This window comes from Mustela nigripes, chromosome 9 (assembly GCF_022355385.1).
Source record: "Mustela nigripes isolate SB6536 chromosome 9, MUSNIG.SB6536, whole genome shotgun sequence".
NCBI lineage: Eukaryota > Metazoa > Chordata > Mammalia > Carnivora > Mustelidae > Mustela > Mustela nigripes.
The window spans coordinates 5,240,195-5,263,370 of NC_081565.1; the positions used below are offsets into that span (position 1 = coordinate 5,240,195).

Here is a 23,176-nt window from a genome sequence, read left to right on the forward strand (position 1 = left end):
TTTATAATATCACACATTGATCAATAGAAAATACTGGCTCACTGAATTATGTAGATTTTCTGAATAGATATTTCATTATATCAATATTTCGTTTTATCAAAACATCACATTTGTAAAGGATCACCACAATCTCTACATCACAATAGCAGATACAAGTTTCCCAAAATCCTAATCTTCATTGAAAAGCTAAAATTTTATCACTGGCCACATATACTACCAGTTGTTTTCCTTGAAAGACTCCTTTATACTCTTTTTAGCCTGAATAACCATTGTTTTGTTGGTGTTAGTTCAAGTAAAAATGGTAGTTCCATGACAAAAGCAGCTAGTACAGCTTGCAACTCCAACAACTGCCCATCTGCTTTTCTTGGAGATAACCACTAGCTCCTAGAGCACAGCGAAGTGCTTTACATGTACTTCTGCAGTCAACCTTCAGAGCACTAAAAAAAAAAAAAAAACATGTATACAGGGGTCAATGGTTCATAAAATTAATCTTTCCTACTGCTTCATCAAGGATATTCCTATGTGAAAAATGAAATCTTTATGTATTTATTTAAGGGTACGTGGCACAATTTATTCATAATGAGTACAAAGAACACAATGGCTACTAGTACAGTGAGGTGTAGTGTTACCGCCTTGATGCACGCTACGGACCCTGCATGACTTCTGCACCATTCGGGCAAAGAGTGCGAATAACATCAAAGTACTACATTAATATGAAAACGGTTTGAACCTCTCAACCCTCTCTGAAAGGGCATCAGGCCACCTAGGAGACTATACCATTCTGTATGAGAAGAGCTTACTGGAAGTGAGATTACTGGGTTACTGGTATATGCATTTTAAATTCTGGTAAGTTTGGCCAAAGCTCTCCAAAGAGTCTGTAGCAATTTTCATTCTCTAAGGCTGCACGATCATCGCTAGTTAAAAACAAAAATAATTCACTTTATATATCCTGAATTGGGAAATTACACCATAATGTAACAAATTCCTATATTTGCCTGTCTAAAACCAGGGCTAAAATGTAACTAATATTTCAAGGAAAAATATAATGCGAGTAATCAAATCATTTAGATGAGGTATTTTTCTGTAAGAAAGTAAACCTTCACAGTCAAGTAAGTGCGAGTTCATGCAACAGAGACCTTTGTTTATCGTGGTCACCCACTGTCAAAAGGCACTCTTCATGATGGAATTTCAAAGTATGAGCCACCTGCACTCATCTCACGTTTGCTTATAGGGCGGGTGCGATCGATATTTCAATACGAAGTGCACAGTTTGAAAAATGTCAAGCTACCACAGTACAAACAGGCCCCTAATTAATTGACTCACAGCTGGCCCCCGATCGGAGCATCAGTCTCAGCTGACCCTTTGCTTTAAAACTACACACAGAATTACGGGAAGCGAGGATGGCATCGCACACACGGGCTGCAACCAAATGCCACCGGTGTTCACAAAAACGTCGAGGACCACCTTTCTTGCCTCCAATGTCATCCAGAACAGGGAGAGGAGGATAAAAGCTCCACCCATTCCTGGGGAAAGGATTACTCCAGCACCAGGTACCACAACCAGAAGGTGGGTATCCTCAATTCACAAGGGCCGCTGCTTCCCTACTCAGTCTTCCCCACGTAGCTCCGGAAGTGGGTATTTTCAAGTCCTACTTACGACTGGAAAGGTCAAGGATATTAGTGTCAGCTGGGATCTGTGGTTCTTAACCTTTTGGGGAACACAAGCCACTCTAAGCGTGTGACGAAAGCTCTCTGTGGATGAAGCATTAAAGGATCCCTGCACCGTGGGTAGAGCCCAAGCCTTGGGTTCCGAGCAGGATCGTGGACTCTGATCCCGAGAAAGCACTGAAGTCCAATCTCCTCAGGAAACTGGAAGAGTAAAATGGCTTATCTAAGGTCAACAGTGAGTTAGAAGGGGAATTAGGCAAGAAATAAGCAACCCGAAGAGATTTTGAATAAAGCCGTCCAGAGATCCTAGGTAACTTCTTATACAAAGAAAGTTCCACCACAAACCAAGAGAAAACTACAGTAACACAAGTTTTAAGTACAGCTGGGCACAAGCGCTGCTGCCCACAAGTCCCTTATGCGTTCCTAGGCTGAAGACGCGAGGAAACAACGACCAGAAAGCCTGAAAAGCACTCACCATGTTCCACAAAAACATTGCAGTGCGGGCCCCCATGCCTCGATGACTCCTTCTTCCCTGCTCCTTTGATAAAGTGCAGGGCAGGCAAACTTGGCCTTCTCTGGTCCCCAACAACTTTTCCAGGCTGCTGCCCCATAAAGTAATGATAGGCACCCCTTTCCAGAAGAGGGTTCGAGATCGTCCAGAATGGTCAGCGGGCTTAGGAGGAAACAGTGTGTTTAGGATTTCACATTCACGGAATCTCCACCAGTCGGGAACTGAGGTCAATCGCAAAAAGACATCTTCCCTAACCAAAGGAAGCAGAGTTTCAGGTTGACATATGTAAACAGGAGTTCCGATTACTTCTGCAGTTGATCCGTTCGAAGTAATGTCATTGCAGTGCTACTCCAAAGTTGCTCGAGTTTAAGTGTCTTTTACTGGCTGAGTAAGCTTCTGTCTTTTCAAGAAGAAAAACAAACATTCACAGGGATGCTGTAAAAGGGTCAAGTCACACTAAAGTCATTTCGATTCCCACAACACGAAGGAAATGTGGATCGCCTCTGGATGCTTCTCCAGAACTTTTCCTGTGGAAGTCACCCACCCCCTATCTTGGTTTCTTCATCTTCCGACAAATTTCCTGCCCAGCTAGCTGCCGCTCTTGCTTCTCTGCCGTGCGCTCCGGAAAAGGACACGGGTCACCCGGACTTCAGCGAGAGCTTGCCCTCGACTCGGACGAGAAGGAATGCATTGCCAGCAACTTTTAAGTCCGCTTTTTAAAAGGCCTGTGAAACCAGTCCAGACTTTTCCTCTGCATTAAAGTTTTTGTTTGGGCTGAGACTAAGGGGACCGTAGGTGACATTGGAAGAAGTCAGGGCATTGGAGGCTCCCGGGAGCAACCTGGGGGCAAGGGGAGGCCACCTGACAGCAGGGAAGGGATATGAATGGGGGGTGGGGGGAGCTCCGTGGCCAAACGAGGGGCCGCGAGACGGAGCAAAGGGAGGCTGGGGGGGTAAAGGGGAGGCTGCCAGGGCGGGGCACGGGCGGCTTACTCGGGGGCGTCGCTCCTTCCACGCCTCAGGAAACCGGGTGTCCCAGGTCTGGGGGAAACAGAGACCACCCCCAGTGTCCCAGAGTCGGGGCAGGGCTGTACAGGACGAAGGACCCTCGCGGCCCCGAAGGCGGGAGACGGGCGGAGGGGGGAGGAGGCCCGGCCGCCTCAGCTGCCCCGAGCCCGGGGGTCTCTGCCCGAGACACCCCCTCCCCCGGCTCCGGACGTTGCTACAGCCGCCGCCGCCAGGCAGTCACATTCCCGGAACTCCGCCGCGGGACCCCGCCTCCCCCTGCAGGTGGGGGCCGTGGACAACGGAGGGGCTCCTCAGCCGCAGGACCCAGGAACCGGCTCCGGCTCCAGCGCTGCTCAGGGACGGCCACCGACCCCCGCGGCCGCCATGATGGATTAGAAGCCGCTCCACAACGAGGCCAGGCCCCGCCCCTGACCCCGCCCCCGGCGAAGTCCGGCGCGCACCTCGCGAGGACCCGGGCCCTCCGGGGACCGCTCTCGGGGATGCCGCCGCGCCTTCTGCCTCTGGTCTCCCCACCCGCCAGAACTTGGCACCGCACGACCTTTTAAATGTGGTTTTTCCGAGCGTAAGGTGAGTGGTAAGGAAGCCCCGCCTCCCCTGTACGGCCATTGGCCTCTGAGAATCCGGGTCAGGTCTCTCTCCTGCGTCCCATTGGCCAGTGAGGGCAGTGAGGCCGGAGTTCCCAGCCAACCGCATTCGGCGCAAGCCGCAGGGTGTGTCGGAAGTTGTAGTCCCCCGGCGCCCGCCCCTGCACGCGCGCCCTCGAGATTTCTTGCCCTCTGCTCCCGGCTCCTGAGCTTCGGTCCCGCCCTCCAGGGAGCCGGTGGACTCTCGCCGGTCTCGCGTAGGGCTGGCCAATGTCTCTCCTGCGCGGGGAGCGACACCGGCGAGGAGCCAAAGCAAGGGGAAAACTGCGGATCGGATTGTCTCGGAACTGGAGTTGGATTACTTCCTTAAGCCTCCTTAGGGAAGAAAATTTGGCTCGTTCCTGGAAACCAAGGTATTGGGTGCCTTATCCTCCTTCCCCAAATTTTCACCTTTTCCTCAAGAAGCGTGAATATTAGAACTAGCGAAAAATAAATGACTGGGAAGCATCCGACATATTGCTCTCGAATTCATTGTTTCTCTGGGTTATCCCGAGGCTCACTCATTAAAGAAACAGCGTGTGTAAAGCACCTCTCGCAGGCAAAGCCTGGCGCAGGCATAGATGTCTGCCTAGAAAGAGCCTTTTAAGATGAAACGACCTCATTTCACAGATACACATGTATGCGCGTGAGAACACCCTCTTAGGCGAGAAAATGCAGACTGCTGGGTTAGCGGGCCTAACCAATGATCCAGACAACGGCAAATATACACTTGAGATCTGCAAAAAGCACGCAGGCCCCTTTATTCCCTATTACACAGCTAAAGGTTCAGAGACGTGACTTACTCAAGGTCACTTGCCTAGTTAGCATGTGACCAAATCACCGTTTGAGCCCGGATCGACTTTGCTGCAAAGCCCATGCTTTTCCCACTGCACTGTGCAACTGTTGGCCACGTTGGCCACCTGATTTTTCAGAAGTTGCTATTCAGGGAAAACTACAGTCACATTATAGGTGTTGTAACCCAGTTACTGTATTGTTACATATTTTATGAGTATTTCCGCTGGGTGGGGAAATGGTAGTCATTTTGTAGATAGCAGCTTTGAGAATGGTCATGGGACACACTGAATGTGACACGTTTGAGAACTTGTTCCCAAATTTAGAACTCAAACTTACAAATTCAAGTGTGAGTTGGTTTAGCTTTGCCCTCTGGTGAAAGACCCTGGCCGGCGAACTTAGTCCTGACTTGATATAAATGCTACTTCATTCTTCAAGCATCGGACACCCTGGTTCCCTTTGCTCAGCCATGATCTTGTCCTGATTTCTTCTTAGAGATGTTACCATGTCTATTCATGCTCTAATCATTTCCCGGCCATCATCCATCGAGAACCAGTCTCAATGCTGGAAATAGAATTTCTGGACCCACGTTCTTTCACCATCGGTCCAACCCATTCTCTAAAGGGTTGCTTTATACCTAATGCTTACAAGTCTATTCCTGACTCATAGTCAAGCTCAGTAGGAGCTTAACCAAGTCACTTTCTTTATACCGCTTTCTTTGTTTCTTTCATTTCTAAGTGGAGGTCCTATCTGCTCACTATCAAATGAGATCTTGTTTTATCTTCTCCAGCTGAGATGATGCTTTAGGGGACAACGGAGAGGCCACCTGGACCTGATCTAAAGGTGTATCCCCAATCTCCACTTTCCATTCACCAATGTCTGATTGGTGAATCCCAAGCCTAGATTGCAGTATTTTCTAGAGATGCACTATACCCTTTAACTTCCTGCATAGCACTGTAGAATGACACTTGAGGACTTAAAAAACTAAAATGCAGAGCCCAGCAAATGCCAGATATCAACGTAGCTAGATGTTGAATAAATCCCTTTAAGTTCACATATTCTCGGTTCTGTCTAATTTTGTCCTCAGTTTTATAAAGCAAAGCAATCACAAGTTGCTACTTGGATTCAGTACCAGTGTAAAAATTTCCCCTTACTCCTTTTTGAAACGCCCACTGGAATTAACACTCGGCAAGCACGCCCCCTAGTGGGCCACGAAGAGTAGATCATCCCCAAGAGGTGCTTTCAGACCATTCTTGGTATGATCATTCCTATTGGCAGGTAAATTGCCATTCCGGATATACTGAATGAACAGCACAGGCTGGCAGCTTGGGAGACCAGACCAAGCGAGAACAAACTTTCAGAGAGCTCACAATGATCCCAGTCAAAACTAAACCAAATCGGAGACTTCCCACCTCTCCTTCCCTGCTCTTAAGAGGTATACAGCCCAGCATGTGCTCTCAAAAATACGCCAAGGGAGCCAATCTACAGTTGCACCGCAGCCTATGGAATATTCAGCTGTCTAAAATGATAGCTCTCGAGTGATGTTATAAGGACAAGAAATATACCAGTAATAAAGAGCTGAGCTGTATTTCAAAAGTGTCAAATGCAGGGTTCAAAGTTGCAACCACTGAAACTATACTAGGCTTACACTTCACTGGATGACCCAGAGGGCAGTTTAAAGTCCTCTGTCAGGTTTTATACCTGCTACACTCCCAAGTATTACACAGGGCATGGGGACAGAAACAGTGATGTTAATACCACATTTATAAATATAGAAAAAATATTCACATATTGTGAAATAAGACAGCACTTCATAGCCTGCCTTTAAAAAAATGTTTTCCCAATCCTGAGAGTACCGTTTCTAGTCATTAGGAAAGCCAATGCATGGGAATCCTAGCATTCCTCAGTGAGAACTTCAACCTCCTGTTTTTAACCCTGAATTATTCCAAAGTTAATGCATTACTACTTCAATCACACGAGGAAGACAGCTTTTCTGTTCCCATCTGCATTTCTCTTCCTGTTTTCCCATTCCTCAGAGCACCCTGAACACTCACTCTATTACTGATAATTCAGCTTCTGACAAATCACCCCTTAGAAACGGGACAGATTACAGCAGCCTGATGGATGTATACTCGCATGTATCACTAGAAGCAACATTCTAAGCAAGCAAAGGCTGCTTGGTTGACTTTATTCTTCCATGTGACCGCTGGGTTAATGTTATTAACTATACAGACACCTGGGTGGCTCCGTCGGTTAAGCTCCGGCTCTGGGTTTCAGCTCAGATCCCAGTCTCCCGGTCAGGAGACAGAGCCCTGCGTTGGCTCTACCGTGGGCGTGGAGCCTGCTGAAGATCCCTGCTCCAGCACAAGCATGTGCGCTTACTCGCGCGCGTGTGCTCTCTCTCTCGAAAAAAAAGTCCTACTTGCGCCGCAGGAGTGGGAACAGAGGCCAAAACAGTTTGCGGGTCAGGGAGGCTGTGTTTTTTATAAGGACCATTTCATGGGAGCACTGTAGCTTGTGATGGTGATTCACTAACTGATGGTGGATAGAAGAAAAAGATTTTCCATATTATTCCAGAATAGGAGTCCACTTGGCTGAAACACTGTGTGCTTATAAAGGCTTGAAGCTTAAGAAAAAAAAAAAGATAGTAATAATTAAGAAAATAAAAAAATAAAGGCCTGCATACCCGTACTGCCCGACTCTGCAGGCAACCCAAGGGGCCAGCAGCACTTCCCCAGGCTCTGCCCTAGATCAGGAGAAAGCAAGTCTTTGGGGCTGGACGTAGCCTGATGTAGGTCAGGTGGTGAGTGTCACAGTTCTCCACGGAGCCACACAGGGACCACAAATCGGATTGTTCACTTTCAAGAACTGCTCGGGTCAGGTGCACACCATCCTGTCCTTCAGATGTTTCTCCTCACCCCTCCTGTTCTAAAAGCCTCTGGCGCGTTTCCATAACTACTTCCTCCATTATTTCTGGCTTTAAGAGGTCTTTGATCTAAAGAAGAAAAGAAAAAAAAAAGAAGAAAAGAAAAAGGTGTATCTGTTCAGAAAAGAAACCGACCATAAGCAGACATCCAAACGCAGAAACCAAGCATGGTTACTATAAACCTTCCATATTCCTTTCATTTTTTTAAAATTTATTCTTATTTATTAATTTATTTTTAAAGATTTTATTTATTAGGGGCGCCTGGGTGGCTCAGTCATTAAGCATCTGCCTTCAGCTCAGGTCATGATCCCAGGGTCCTGGGATTGAGCCCCACATGGGGCTCCATGCTGGGCAGGAAGCCTGCTTCTCCCTCTCCTGCTTCTCCTGCTGGTTCCCTCTCTCACTGCATCTCTGTCAAATAAATAACTAAAATCTTAAAAAAAAATGAAGATTTTACTTATTTGACAGAGAGAGAGTGAGCGAGCATGCGCACAAGCAAAGGGACCAGCAGGCAGAGGTAGAGGGAGAAGCAGGCTCCCCACTGAGCAGGGAGCCCGATGCAGGGCTCTGTCTCCATGACCCGAGCCGAAGGCAGATGCTTAACTGACTGACCCACCCAGGTGCCCCTAAGATTCGTTTATTTTAAAGAGTGAGAGAGAACACATGAGCAGGAGAAAGGGCAGAGAGAGGGAGGGAGAGAGAATCCCAAGCAGACTGCACTGAGTGCGGAGCCCGACGTGGGGCTCAATCCCATGACCCCGAGATCACAACCTGAGCCGAAATCAAGACTGGCAGCTCAACCAACTGAGCCATGCAGGCACCTCTTCCTTTACTGGAGGCTAAGTATTGCAAGATATGTTCTGCTAGAAGCAGCTTAATGAACCACCAGGATTCGGTTCTTGGGATTCGCTAAAAAGATAAAGCTAAAATTTGGGATGGGAGATGAAGTCCAGAGAACTGCTGTCCTAAGGTAGTCCTCCCAGCACCTCCATCCCCCCCGTAAACCCTTGCACTGACACGAGACACCGAGGCTATCCCAAGTATCTTGGGGAAAGATCTACCGACACTAGACAGGGCCGTAGGCAGATCTGTTTCCACCCCCGCACACGGTGAAGGTACTGGGAGACACACTTGCGATCCCTCAGGAGACGCTGGAGCAGTGGACACTCGTCCTACAGACAGACGAGGAAAAGGGGAGGCACGGCTGGAGCGAGTACCTGGTGCGGAAGGGACGCCTCGTAGCAGTACAAGATGCTGGTGTCATACAGCATCACCCTCTGGGTGACCAGCAAGACGATGCAGTTCCGGAGCCGGGAGATCACCTCTCGGTCGGCGAGGGAGACGGGCTACCCGCGGAGACAGGGGGAAACACAGAACCAAGGTCAGCGAACAGTCATGGCAAAGCACAGAAATCATTTGTAACTTCGACCTATGACTCCGAGACTCCAAAACAATCAACCGCTGACTGCGAGGGACGGCAAAAAGGAGGGTGCCTCAGCTGCGGGGACCCGCAACGTGCGTCCCGGTGACCAGAGAGCACCCCAGTTCCACTTCATCGCAAGGAGAAGGCAAGACGATGTTCGTAAAGACGCCTCAGTGGAGACTCGAACTCCCTCAGTCTGCAGCAATCACACGGGTTTTTTTTGTTGTTGTTGTTTTTGTTAAAGATTTTTTTTTTATTTACTTATTTGACAGAGAGAGATCACAAGTAGGCAGAGAGGCAGGCAGAGAGAGAGGAGGAAGCAGGCTCCCTGCTGAGCAGAGAGCCCGATGCGGGACTCGATCCCAGGACCCTGAGATCATGACCTGAGCCGAAGGTAGCGGCTTAACCCACTGAGCCACCCAGGCGCCCAGCAATCACACGGTTTAAAACCAGGCAGCAACTAGGGCGCCTGGGGGCGGATCGGTCAGTTAGGTGTCCGACGGGTTTCGGCCCACGTCATAATCTCAGGGCTGTGAGATGGAGCCCCAAGCTGGGCTCTGCCTCTCCCTCTCTCTCTCTCTCCCCCTCCCGCCCCTGCTTGTGTGCGCTAGCAAATAAATAAATATAACTTTAAAAAATAAAAAAAATTTTTAAATGTTAAGAGCCAGCTCCACCCGGCCCAGAAGTACAGCGGAGACCGAGCGCCACTCGCCGCAACAGCAGCAACGGTGTTTACGCACCTCCAGGTCGGCAGCGAAGCCCCCCGCGCCCTCTTCTTTGTGCTCCGGCGTTGGGTAGATCCAGATGAAGCCATTGTTCCCCAGAATCACGGAGGCCCCACAGGGCAAGTCATGGAAGTGAGTCTTCTGCCGCTTGACCAGGGATGGAGAAACCTGGACCAACACCCCCTGGCCGAGCTAAAGAAACACAGCACGATCGAAGTCACTGGAGAGTCATGAGTAAAGGGCGTAAAACGCAGACCCAACAGAATACCCATCCTTGCTCTGGCGGAGTCACGGCCACTCCCGTTAACAACTGCAGTCACCTGTGCATACACACAGGGTAACTATGCCCCGAGGACATTTGTGGATGCAGAGGTTGACACGCCCCAGGAGCAGGTGACTCTCCATACCCCTCTCATCCTCCTGCCATTCTTATCATGGTATCTGAATCTGGGGCTGGTGCGCTGGCAGTCAGGCAAGCTGGGCTGAGTGAGGACATGCGCCTGAGCCTCTTGTGGGCCCGTGCATTCTGTTCCACCTGGATCCCAGCCACCCACCTCGCCCGGGGGATGTATGCTGCTGGGCAAGGGGAATGGCTGAGGGCTGGGTGCAAATCCATCCCTGGTGGGGGGAAGGGCAACACCGAGTCCCCATCCCGCGGAGGGAGGGTCTGCAGTAGCCAGGCCCCAGAAGGCATGAGCATGGCTGACCAGAGCCGCTCCACAAGGGAAGAGGCTTCCGTGCCACTCAGAAAACAAAAAGTTTCCCCTAGCCAAAAGACTGGTAAGTCATAATCTGTTGTAGAAAGTATGCTGGCATAGGGCACTGGGGCGGCTCAGTCGGTTAGGCCCCTGGCTCTTGGTTTTGGCTCAGGTTGTGAGCTTGGGTTTGCGAGATGGAGCCCCATGTGGGCACCCCGCTCAGCAGGGAGTCCGCTTCTCTCCCTCAACCCCTCCCCTTGCTCACGTGTGCTCTCTCTTGCTCAAATAAAGTGAATCTTTAGAAGAGAAAAAAAGTATGCTATCGTTAAAGCAGTAAGAGCCTCAATAGAACTTCATACAAAAAAACCAGTGACCGTTCATTTAAAGGCCCAAGTGGCGAACCAATCTTTCCTAGTAAAGACACCCACTTTATTTGACTGGACATTTGTCTTGAGCCAAGGCCATCGGGTTTCAATATGACCTCCCTTTGCTCCTGGCCCTAGCACAAGGCCGTGGCCCCCCGGAGCGAGCTGAGCCAGCGGGGCCACAAGGCCGCAGGGCATGGGAGCTCTTCTGCCACACCAGTCTCCTCAGTAGTAAGAGAACCGGAGCTGTCGTCCATGACCGTGCCACTAAGCCATGACCGTGTGAACCTGCCGCTTTGCAGGACGCCAGCCTGTCATGCTTAACTTCCCGGGCTCTTTAGGGCTGAATTCCAGAGAGCAGTGGGGATTTCAGAAATGGACTGAGGGCTCAGTCAGTATCCAGGAACAGCAAGAGACCACCTTACTTTGCCGTACTTCAGACTCCTCGTGTGCAGCGACACCGCTCCATCTGAGAACACCGCCTGCACCTCTGCCTGGCCAGAGCGCTAAAGGAGCAAACCCTCTCTCGGCACCTGCCTTCCCCGGGGCCCCGCTCCCGCCTCTCCAGCCTCTCCTCCCATCCCCAGTGGTCCCACCTGCAGCCTTCGACCCCGAGGACACCACCGCGACCTAACCTCTCCCCACTGGTTCTCATGAATCTCTTGATATGAACAACACCTTTTCTACTCCCTGCACAAAAGCTAGCCTGGTTATGAAAATCTGAGTCTAGCTTGAAGCACGGGCCACCATAAGGGATAAACCCGATGAAATGACCGAGGCAGCAGGCCTGAACAGGAGCTGGGGGGTTCGGTTGGGTTAAGGAGGGGGAGGAAGGCTGCAGCAGAGCCCGTGACACTTGATCTAGGATCCAGATCCCCGCCAGGACTACGTGTCCAGGCGGAGGCATCTGATCGAAGCCCCATTTCCCAGCTCCGTATAAAGCACAGAGATGCTATTATCCAAGGTGCAGGATACACTGATGAGATCCCCTTCCTGCAAGAAACCTCTCATGGCCAGCTCATCTTCTGCAGATCTTCTTCTCTGAAATACACAAAGCGATGACGTGACTTAAGTCAGATCCTGCAGGAAGATCTCTGGAACCAGCCACAGTATTCCGACACTAGAGTAGGTAAGCAGGAACACCAGAGCGATCACCACCACTTTCCCTCTTACAGGCCTTCCCACAGCTACCCCCCTCCCTCCTCTCTCCGGACAGTATTCCAACTCCTTATGTGCTGAAACCCCTCCCAATCGTGCCCAGCCTCCCTTTCTCCACTCACTGTCCACGGCAGCTCCCCAGGCAGCCACAGAGTCAGATTACCGGCGGCCTGACCCTATCTTTACTCACACATTTCCCGGGATCCAGAACGCCCTGTGAAATTCCACCCATTCTTCAGGGATCCACTCTAACGCCCCTTTCCTACAAGCATCTCCCGGCGAAATCACTCCTCTTTCTGTACAGTCACACGCTTGTTCATTCTCCGACTGCCAGGGACTCAGATCAGTTATCTCCCTTCCCCTGCTAATCTGTACGCTCTGTCAGGAACTCAGTCGGGCTTCCTTTATCTCGCATTCTCCAGAGAACTGAGCACTAAGCCTCTGTACAGGCATGCTGAACTGACGATAAACCAAGGCATTTTACAGAAGGCCGCCCCTTAGGCCCTGCAGTTGTCTGGGATGACCAAATGCCATTCAACTGACAAAAAGCTAACCTAAACACAACTTTTCAAGGGACACCTTCCCTGCAAAACAGATACACCCAGACAAGGAAGATGAGTACCAGGCAACTGAGAGCTTCTCTTCCAACTCTCTTTTGGGGTCACTCCCCACCGCCATTCCAGATCCTACCACATACCAACTGCCACTTATGTGGGGAGGCCTGGGCTAAGTGAAAAGCCCATGTGTACATCTAGGCAGCAAACCTCACTACAGACAGACAAGGGTAAAAAAAAAAGGCAACCTCGGCACCAAGCAGAGTTCTCTAGTGGAGCAGTGGACCCCAGAGCCTTCTCTAGCATACTCTACAGTACTGGCCTGCAGACCCTCACCAGCTCTCCTCCAGGAAGGTTCATGGATGACAGAAGCAAGACTGAATCCAACCTCGAGTTGGTCTCCACCTTCCACCTCTTCTGTTGAACCTACAGAGAAAGTCTACAGTTGGACACAGACTCCAGGGGCAAGAGCTCACATCATCAGCAACCCATAACCCCCAATACAACAAGCCAACTGTCTCTATCAAAGGGCACAGAGGCGCACCTGGGTGGCTCAGTTAGTTAAGCATCTGCCTTCAGCTCAGGTCATGATCCCAGGGTCCTGGGATAGAGCCCCATGGGGCTCTGTGCTCAGCAGGGAGTGTGCTTCTCCCTCTCCTTCTGCCCCTCCCCCACCCTACTTGTGCACTCTCTCTCAAATAAAAAAATAAAATCTTTTAAAGGGGGGGGGCCATAAGAGTCAAATATAATGAATGCCCCACTTGCATAACTACAGAGAGAATGACTATCCCATTCATTCAATCACCAGCTTGCTTCTACTTTGTAAATACCAACTTGATATCGACTTTACCTCTGTGATTCTCCCCACCACAATGTCTCCTACTTCACCATTGTATCTGGAAGATAAAACAGGTCATCCATCAGTGAACAGACCTTATCACAAGACTAAGCACCACTGGAGATTTCAGTTCCACAGGATTAGGGCCTGGATTAGGCACCATGCTGAAGTCCGGCAAACTCCCCTAACTACGCTGTTTTGACTGATTTCCAGAAACTGGTAACTTGAAACACTCCTACATGTATAAAGTCTCCATTAACTATTCTTGGACATTTATTCCCAGTAGTTCGTTAAGCCTGAAATTCCTATTTTGTTAATTACATGACACTGTTAAGCACGGAATATTTCCTGGTGGGCTCTGGAACACAGATGGCTTCTTCATCAGCAAAGGAAGAGGAGGAGGAGACTGAGACAGGACCTCACCCAAACCAGTCACTCACAGTCTCCTCCACCCACAGGTGCTCAACTCCAGCCCCAGTGCTAGTCCTTATCCCAGTTCTAACGAAGACATGTTCCACACTGAAGGCTCCAGCTGCGGACCTCTACTCTGTCGGCCCTCACTCTCCTCTTGCTGAGCTCATCCAACCTAATGATTTTAAAGACCAGTGACTATGCCATTCCCCCGAGTTCTAGACTCTGGTCAGCTGTTGCCCAGCATCTCTATTTACATGACTAATAGGTAGTTCCAAATGTCACCAACCTAAAGCGAAGCTTTCCAATAGCCCCCTCCCCAGCCCCCATCACAAACTGGTCCTCTCCCAGCCGGCAGGGCTCAGTAAACAGCAACACCATTCCTCCAGCTGCTCAAGCCAGAAGTCCCAGGAGGCCTTGAAGAACACTAGATTTCTCTCTCACTCCAGGACAAGACCAGCAGCTGATCCTACTGGCTCTACCTTCGAAATATACAGAAATAAAAGGCATCCAAGGGGCGCCTGGGTGGCTCAGTGGTTAAGCCGCTGCCTTTGGCTCGGGTCATGGTCTCGGGGTCCTGGGATCGAGCCCCGCGTCGGGCTCTCTGCTCAGCGGGGAGCCTGCTTCCTCCTCTCTCTCTCTGCCTGCCTCTCTGCCTGCTTGTGATCTCTCTGTCAAATAAATAAATAAAATCTTTAAAAAAAAAAAAAAAAAAGGCATCCAAATTGGGAAACGAAGAAGTGAAAGCTATCTCCATTCACAGACAAGGTCCTATATATGGGAAATCCCAAAGAATACAAAATCCAACACCCTTGTGTGAAAAGCAAAACAAAAAAACCAAAAAACTTAGAACACAGAATGTCTGCAGAATCAGCCATTACTCCCCACTCCTACTGCTCGTCCCAGCCACCATGACTTCAGATAACGGAAACCGTCCGTTAATCGTCTCCCTAAGGCTGCCCCCCTTCCCCTTCAATCTCTCCCAGCAGCCAGAGTGATTTTATCAAGACAGAAGTCACACCATGTCCCTCTTCTGCTCCACCCCTTCCAGGGGCATCCTAGACTACATTAAAGTGGAAGACACAGCACTATCCAGGCAGGCTGCTCCTCCACTCCCCCTTGCTCACTCTGTTCCAACCCCATCGGCTTCCTTTCCGCTAACCTTTATTGAGCGCTTCTAGGCAGTGGGCCCTGTGCTGAGTACTTTCCATCCCGTTTCCATGAATTCTCACAAAAATCCTACAAGATGGATCATGCTTTCATACTCATCTTGCAGGGAAGGTAACCAAGGTGTGGAGAGGTCGAGTAGTGCGAGGAAGCTTTAGTAGCCCACACTTGCCTGTAGTCACCTATACCCTTTCTATTGTCATGTTCAAAATCGCAGACCTACTGGATGATAAAGCTGGTGCAGGTCGGGGGTGCGGTGGGGAATGTTCCTGGCCATATAACATGAATGACCACAAGAACGAATACACACCTTTTGTTCTCACCTGGTTTTCAAAGCTTTCACACAGATCAACTTGTTTACCCTCTCCACGGAGCCGGCCACGGATGCAATGAGCTTCTCTTCCCCCATGTAAGTTCCATGGCCCCTGTTTTGAGTAGGGTACAAGGGATACAAGAGTGACTCTTGAGATGACCTCTCCCTTCAAGAACCATGTACTCCTGGGGTGCCTGGGTGGCTCAGTCGTTAAGCATCTGCCTTCAGCTTAGGTCATGATGCCAGGGTCCCAGGGCATCAGGCTCTCTGCCCAGTGGGGAGCCTGCTTCCCCCCTCTCCAACTCCCTCTGCTTGTGTTCCCTCTCTCACTGTGTTCTCTCTCTGTCAAATAAATAAAGTCTTAGAAAACACACACAAACACACACACACACACACACACACACACACACACACACACACACACACCATGTATTCCTAACGGGCTCCTCCTGCTTTAAAGTCTGGCTTCTTTCTGTGCCCTGAACACTGTTTAAGAGAGCTGCAGAGACATCTGCCCTTGTCTTACTCAAGTCTACTCAAATGTCACGTTCTCCACCGGGCGTACCTTGATTACCCCATTTAAAATGGTCGCCCACCTGCTGCCACCACCCCCACCATATTCCCAACCCCATTCCACTTACCCTGCTTAACTTTGCATTTTCCGCACCGAATTTATCACCAAACATACCAACTTGCTTGTTGTGCTTATTGTTTATTATCTGTCTCTCTCTGGTGATATGCAAACCCCGTGACATACATTTCCCTACTTTGACTGCAGTTGTACTTCAACCACCCATAACACAAATACATGCTGAATTCCTGAAGGACTGACACTTAAGACTCCTTAGGATCCAATAACCTCAAACTAAAAAGTTAAAGAGCAATATTATAAGTGCTGTACCCCCCAACCACCAAAAGGCTGAAATACCACTAGTGTTTATCTATGATAGTTATGTAATGGTGAGTTTTGCTTCTTTTCTTCTTCTTCTTCTTCTTTTTTTTTTTTTAAGAGAAAGAAAGAAGAGGGGGAGAGGCAGAGAGGGAGGGAGAAAATCCCAAGGAGGCTCCAAGCCCAGCGTGAAGCCTGCGGGGTGAGGTTTGCAAGGGCTGGATCTCAGAACCCTGAGATCACACCTGAGCCAAAAATCAGGAGTCAGACGCTTAACAGAGTGAGCCACTCAGGCGCCCCGTTTGTTTTCTTAATTATTTCCTCATTTAATTCTCACTTCCCTACCAAAGAGTTACTGTTATTATCACGATCTTACAGGTAAGGAAACTGACCTCGGAGAGGAAATACAACTTGTAATATGTGATGGCACAGGGCTGAAATCCCAACTCTCTGGCTCAAGAGCCTACTCTCTTAACTGCACATAAGTGTACTGCCTTCAGATTCAAAATGTGGACTTGGGTGCGTGTAGCACAAGCTACTGTATATGCCCTGAGCCCAAACAATTACTGATTTCAAAACCGAGCACCTGGCTAAGAGATGTCGCCTAGAGAAGAGGCCGAGTCAGGAATGCCCACTGTCCCCTCATCTGAAAACTAGAAGAGGCCCCTGAGCCTAACCCTCCCCAGTTTTGCAGGTCTCCAACGAAGGGGAGGAAGGCTCAGAGATCAGGGCCTCGGGCAGAGAACCCAGGAGTCTTTGACACCGGAGGTTAGGAGAGAGGGATTTCCAAGGACCGAGGCAAACGCAGACGGGGACAAAGTGCATTGAGTGAAAAGCCGGAGGACTCGGAAACAAGGGAGCTCAGATGATCAGCTGTGCCCTGCGTCCGCCGGTACTTGGATGCAAGGGAACAGAGGCCACGTGCAGACAGCCCAGCAGGCGCCCTTTGGGATCCCGCGTCCCCAAGTCCCTACGTACCGCATGAATCCCGTGTCCGTGGTGATTGTGTCCCCCGGAACCACCAGATGTTTTTTAGTATCGCGGCCCACGCTCTCGCTAAGAGGCTTCCGAGCCACGGGAAGCCTCATCTCCATCGCCATCTTGGCGCCAAAGAAAAGCGCAAGCGCAGTCCGGCCGGGAACCGCGACTTCCGTCTTTGCAGTTCCCAGCCGTCGCACGGAGGGGCGGGGCAAGGCGGGCCTCAGAGCAGCCGCCAATGGGAACTCACAGTCTGGCGGCCATATTGACTATTGGCAACCATTTGGCTAACACGAAGGGAGTGAGGAAGCCAAGTTGCCATTTTTACTATTGGCAAGGCTGCACCTGTGGAATTATGAAATCTCAGGTTGCATGGCGTTTGATTTAGTAATCATCAGCCCATGTATGGTTTGTCAGAGTTAGAGATCATTGAGAATTGGGCCTGTGAGTCTCCTTCCAACTCTAATTTGCTAAAATGTGATTCTTTGGTAGGTGGGATCTACAGAAAATACAGTTGGAAAGAAAAAAGAGGCCCTATTCATACTGTTCCTAGTAGCCCCAGTATTCTACTTTACTGCTCCTCGTGAGTGCTGGTTCGGCACCAAACAGCCACCTCTACCCCCAGACAGTGTTCCAGATGCTGATTCTGTTCTTTCTTAACAACTTCTTCTGAATGAGCTGATTCACTCTAACTTAAAAAGAAAACTCCCTAAGAAAATATGCAAACCTTGCAAAGCAGCCCTGTTTTGTAGGGAGAGTAGGTGCACACCTAATACAAAGATACGGGCTTATATTTACTCGTACAATAAATTGAGCCCTGTCTGTATGCCAGGAGCTGTTCTAAGGATTCAATAGTGGGCAGACAGATGTATATGTGGCTATAATCTCTGTGTCCAGTTTATTTTTTAAGACTTTATTTATTTATCTGAGAGAGAGCCAAAGTGAGTGAGATCACAGAGGGAGAGGGAGAAGCAGACACGTCCCTGAGCCGAGAGCCTGATGTGGGTCTCAATCTCAGGACCCCAAGATCATGACCCAAGCTGAAGGCAGATGCTTAACTGACTAAGCCACCCAGGCGCTCCCTCTGTATCCTACTTAATAGCAGCACTTCCCCCCTCCCTGACTCCCACTACCCTCTCCCTCCTCCTTGCCCTACTGTGATTTATAGACTCCACAACAAACCGCATTTCAGCCTCAGGGAACTGGAGCTGATGATTATGCACAGGGACCCTAAAGAGGATTAAATAACCTGTATCAGCCTCACGCACTGTACTCAGTAAATCAGGTCCACCGCCTCCCAAAGATCCATCAGACCAGCTTGTTAAACCTCCGAAAGGACATTTCTTTCTAAGCAAAGCTCACAACTACATCTGTCAAGAAAGCCAATCCTGCAAGGCAGCCAACAGTATAAATTCCAGGGCTCCGTGGGACGTCCACAGGTCAGACACTTCCCCTCCTGCCTGGAAGAAGAAGATAGAGCTAGGAAAGTGTGAGAAGGGTCCATCTGCTGAGTCTGGCCTCCGCCATAAGAGGGCAGTGGTGTTCTATGAGCCCGGGTAGCCCAGTCCGCTAGGGAGCTAGGCCTGGGAGTGCCCCTAGACCAAGAGTAGGGTACTCTGGACATCATCCACTTTCATCCCAGGAGGGATGGACATAACCTCCGCCCCTCCCATTCTCACAGCACCCATGTTTCCAGGGCCTGTCACAGCATTGGGATTATGACTACTTAGTATATTGGAGGATTCTGTGTCTGTTGAGAGACTGCTTCCTGGTTCACAGACAACTCACTTCTCACTGTTTCCGCGTATGGCCCAGAAGGGGTGAGAGGAGTCTCTGGGGTGTCTCTTCTAAGGCACCCTGGTGAGCTCATCGCCTCCCAAAGGACCCACCTCCTCATGCCATTTACTTGGGGGTTAGGATTTCAACACATGGATTTAGGAGAGACATATCCACTGCAGATACTTTTTTAAAAAGGCAGAAACTAAGGGCCAAAAAGGACTAACATGCACAGAGTGGTTGGTGGCAGGGCCAGGGTTCCTTCCTACTGCACCTGCTTTGCCCCAAAGCCTGCACCATCTACCAAACACTTCTCGGGGGTCTTGTCCTTTGCTGGATGCTTTATAGACGCATGCTACTTATTCCTCACACTTGACCCATCTTGGAGGTAGGAATTGCTATTCCTGATGGTCCTTGGGGTCTCTGAGTCCCACAAGAGACTTGCAGTTGGGACTGGCACCCGAGACTCCAGACTCCTCACCAGTGATCCTCTCTGCAAAGAGAGGACATGCGGACACCTGGGCACCCGGAAACAGAGCGCACATCCCAGAGGGGCTTATTAGGAATATGGATTCCTTGGGGCACCTGGCTGGCTCAGTTGGTTAAGCATCTGCCTTCGGCTCAGGTCATGATCCCAGGGTCCTGGGATGGAGCCCCATATTGGGCTCCCCGCTCTGCGGAAAGCCTGCTCCTGCCACTCCCCTTGCTTGTGCTCTCTCTTTGTGTCAAATAGGTAAGTAAAATCTTAAAAAAAAAAAAAAAAAGGCTATGGATTCCTGAGCCCAAACTTGGGCACTGAGATACTACAAAGGTGGGGTCTTGGAAATCTGTGAGTGTGTGTTTAACTCCCTCAATGATCTGAATGGCCTACCTGGTCTAACATTCATCAGTTCCCTCCACGTCCACCTACCTCCCATCTGTGCACTTTCCTCGGGCCCCTCAGTCATCTCTTACCTGAGCACCACCTCTAGGCTGGTCTCCTGGGTTCTACATTTGCCCTCCTACCGTCCAATCACCAAACAGCAGCCAGAGTGAGCTTTTAAAAACACATCAGGTTAAACCATTTTCCTGCTTAGAACGCTTCTGGCAGCTTCCGTTTACACCAAGAATAAAATCCAAACTCCTCTTCGTGGGACCTGTCTCTGAGCGCGCCCCCTCCTCACCCGACCCCTTACTCCCTCCACCTGCCCTAATCCCACCTGGGCCAGGTACCAGACACGTGGGGGCAGGCTCCTGGAGCACTTGTCTTTGAAGCCCTGGGCCGACATGCAAGATGTCTGATTTGGCCAAGGCAGCCACGTTGCGGGAAGCATTTGGCATGGGTGCTAATCAGCCCCCATCTGGAACTTTCCCCACCAGCCACAGACATACATCCCAGCAGGCCAGCTCTGAGGCGGGAAGGAAGCTGAAAGTTTGGGGTATCTGTTCCTCTATTTCAAGAGATCCAAGAATAATGGATATGGCAAAGGATAGGGGAACAGAGGTTGGACAGCTGCTTCAGATGCCCTCTAGGGGAATGCCCAGTGGGGTGGGTGGTAGAAGCTGCAGCGCTTCTCACCCACCAAAGGCACCCCTGTCTTAACAACGGCTTCTGTTTGTTGAACTTAACGTTGTGCCAGTCATGACGCCATATGCTTTATTCGTTGATATGTTAGCCCACTTACTCCTCACAACATTCTTTTCCATTTGAGAAAACTGAGGCACAGAGAGGCTAACTGCCTTGCCTCCGGTCACACAGCCAGGAAAGGGCAGCAGAGCAGGGTTTCAAAGCAGGAACTCCTGCCAGGAGTTCCTGAACCATGCAGTAAGATGACAAAAAGAAAGAAAAGGCCATCTTGATTGGAAAGCAAGAAGTAAAACTGTCTCAATTCGGAGACAACATGATCGTGTACACAGAAGTCCTGAGGAATCTACAAAAAAGCTTCTAGAATGAGTAAGCGAGTTTTGCAAGGCTGAAGAATACAAGGCCAGTATACGGGCTGGTCCGCACTGGATCCCTGTGGAATATGCCCAAAGCACTTTGGACCGACTCTGTGGGCCGACTGGGATGTGGTTGGCCTACTGGTTGGTCATGAGCAGGGCTCCTAGGGTCGGCGGCCACAGCGAGAACTGCTCAACCACTGCCCACAGGTGACGTGGGCAAATGATTTACTCTCTAGCTCAGTTTTCTTCTACTTAAAATGGATATTAATAGTGCATCAGGGAGGGAAAAAGAACATCAGCCTCACAGGTTTGTGGGGAGGATTCCCAGAACAAATGCATTTAAATCCCTAAGGCCAGAAACTGCCAGTGGTGTTCACGTGCCTTTGTGGGGAGGAGAGGGGTGTGCAGAGGGGCTTGAGGCATCTGCTGGGAATGCAAGTACGGTAAGAGCTGAGGCCTTCGGAATCAGGCTTCCCACCAGTGTTCAATTCTTCAGGATCCCATTCCACACTGCTCATCCTTGGATCTCTCTCACCAGCACATTTCCAGAGGTCAGTAGCCCAACTGCCTGCAATTACAGCCTGCTGCCACCAGGCGGGTTCTGGAGCCCGGGCTGTGGATCCTGGGCTCCGCAGCAGGGACTTCTCAGAATGGAATTACCCAGGGAGAGCCATGGAGATTCTTGGTCAAGGGCCCTACTGCCCTCTCTGAAGTCTGACTGCTGAAGGAAGCCAGCATTACTCTCTGGGAGGCATGGCAGATGGGTGGGGAGGGTGTTTAACTCCATTGGTCAGCATACAGTGGAAAGGAGATTCAAGATTTATTTATGGAAACAAGAGGCCTCTGTGGGGCCTACAGTGGGTGGAAGGTAATACCGGGGCCACTGGAGGCATCAGAAGCCTAGCGGTGAGGTTTCAAAGGAGAGGCCAGGTTGGCGACAAGGGAAGGAGGACTACCAAGGGTGACTTTCCCCGTTGACCCTAGGGAGGAAACCCCAGATGGGCCTTGTAAATGGACACACCAAGTGTACATCTCTCCCCGTGCTTCCATCTGCCCGGGTACAAGACCAGCCTCCCAAAGTATGGGGGTCTTTGGGAGTACCTGAAGCTCCAAATGGGGATGGCCTGCCTATAAAAGTGTGAGCTCAAGTGTCTTCCTGTATGTGTGTGTGTACTCGTCGGCACATGGCAACTGAGGATGCACAGACAGTGCCTGTGGGATGCCAGTGGATTGGACGGGTGACCCTCCAACTAGCAGGTGTTGGAATACAGGTATGAACACACACCTCCTCCTGGCCAGGAGGTCCTGGATAGGAGAGCCAGGGCCTGGCCCTGCACTAATGGCCTTCCTGGTCTTTTGACTTCCTCAAGGAGGGTCTGGAAATGGGTACCCCGAGCATTTGGAAATTCTAGGCATCGGGAGGGCACTTGGTGGCCATCTTGGTCCACCCCCACGGGCTACTTGAATACTCTTAAGTTGTCCATGAAAAGAAAAAAAAAAAAAAAGGTAGGTAATGATTTTAGGGAAGTAACAAAGTGGGACGCCAATATTTGAGAGTCAGCTGGAAGCACGAAGATTACACCCAGCCCCGTCGGAGATTTCTGGTTGCTTTGAACTGTGGCGATCTCTTTGGGAGCTGACATCCCAAGTGTGCCAGAGAATTTTCCTTGGGGAGGGCACAAGAGTGACTTTCAAAAGCAGTGGAACAACTCTTCCCATCCCCTCTCCAGTTTCTAGGCACTTTCCACATTTCCTCTTCATGCAGATATGCAGATACATGTGTCGACCCCTTCGGAGGCTAAGTGCTAAATGTTCCAAGTAATTTTTATTTTAGAATACAAGAGAGGTACAAATGTATTTACAGTTGTACATATACAATCAAATAATATATATCACAGTTTCGTAAATATCATTTTAGATAAATATTTACAAAGTTAAAGTGACCATTTTCTGGAAGTAGAACACAGTTTCTTGAAAACTCTATACATTTTATACTTTTCTTTATTATTATAGTTTTTTTATTTTACAAAACGCCCTACGGGAGTTCTGGTACATGACTGCAAGGTGGGACAGGAGACACCAGAGGGCGCCCACGGCCAGAGTTTGGGGAGACTCGGGAGGAGGCAAGGGAGGGTGTGGGTGGGCGGGGCGGACACCCCCCACCGCCCCCACCACCAGGATCGCGCACTGCCTGGGAAGTGCTTTCTCCGCCGAGAAGCGGGTCTTGCCCTCTTCCGGCAGGACTGTGGCCAGGAGGGGAAGGGATGCTTCTCCTCCCTGAGCAAGAAGTCAGAGATGAAGGGGAGGAGACATGGCTCCAACTATCTCATTTTTTACGGATGGGGAAGGGGGAAACTGAGGCCGCAAGAGGGCCTTCCCCGGGTACCCCAGTGGATTTCCGTCTGCACTCG

The 23,176-nt window shown here is 50.1% G+C and overlaps 3 protein-coding genes across 5 annotated transcripts in view; all 3 read right to left on the reverse strand.

Annotated features, from left to right (window-relative positions):
* ABL1 (ABL proto-oncogene 1, non-receptor tyrosine kinase) overlaps positions 1-2,495 on the reverse strand; it is a 137,341-nt gene extending 134,846 nt beyond the window's left edge. For 2 of the 3 annotated variants that reach the window (XR_009406228.1, XM_059410526.1), the window contains exon 1: positions 2,143-2,495. Coding sequence is in view for 2 of the 3 variants with exons in the window: in XM_059410526.1 (XP_059266509.1) it covers positions 2,143-2,278 (136 nt within the window). In the remaining variant the exon portion in view is untranslated. The remainder of the gene's footprint in view (positions 1-2,142) is intronic. The other variant, XM_059410524.1, reaches the window with a different exon arrangement.
* Positions 2,496-2,633: 138 nt separating this feature from the next.
* On the reverse strand, positions 2,634-3,786 carry LOC132024326 (uncharacterized). Its single transcript, XM_059410529.1, has one exon. It carries the CDS (start codon positions 2,978-2,980, stop codon positions 2,882-2,884), a length of 99 nt encoding a protein of 32 aa, XP_059266512.1. The 5' UTR covers positions 2,981-3,786; the 3' UTR covers positions 2,634-2,881.
* A 3,007-nt stretch (positions 3,787-6,793) lies between these two features.
* Positions 6,794-17,218, reverse strand: EXOSC2 (exosome component 2). Its single transcript, XM_059410530.1, has 9 exons — positions 17,067-17,218; positions 15,210-15,311; positions 13,321-13,366; positions 12,807-12,896; positions 11,734-11,799; positions 11,184-11,252; positions 9,711-9,887; positions 8,765-8,893; positions 6,794-7,616 (listed from the first exon to the last, which is right to left on the reverse strand). The coding sequence occupies exons 1-9, from the start codon at positions 17,186-17,188 to the stop codon at positions 7,536-7,538; spliced, it is 882 nt and encodes a 293-aa protein (XP_059266513.1). The 5' UTR covers positions 17,189-17,218; the 3' UTR covers positions 6,794-7,535.
* Between the last annotated feature and the right edge of the window lie 5,958 nt (positions 17,219-23,176).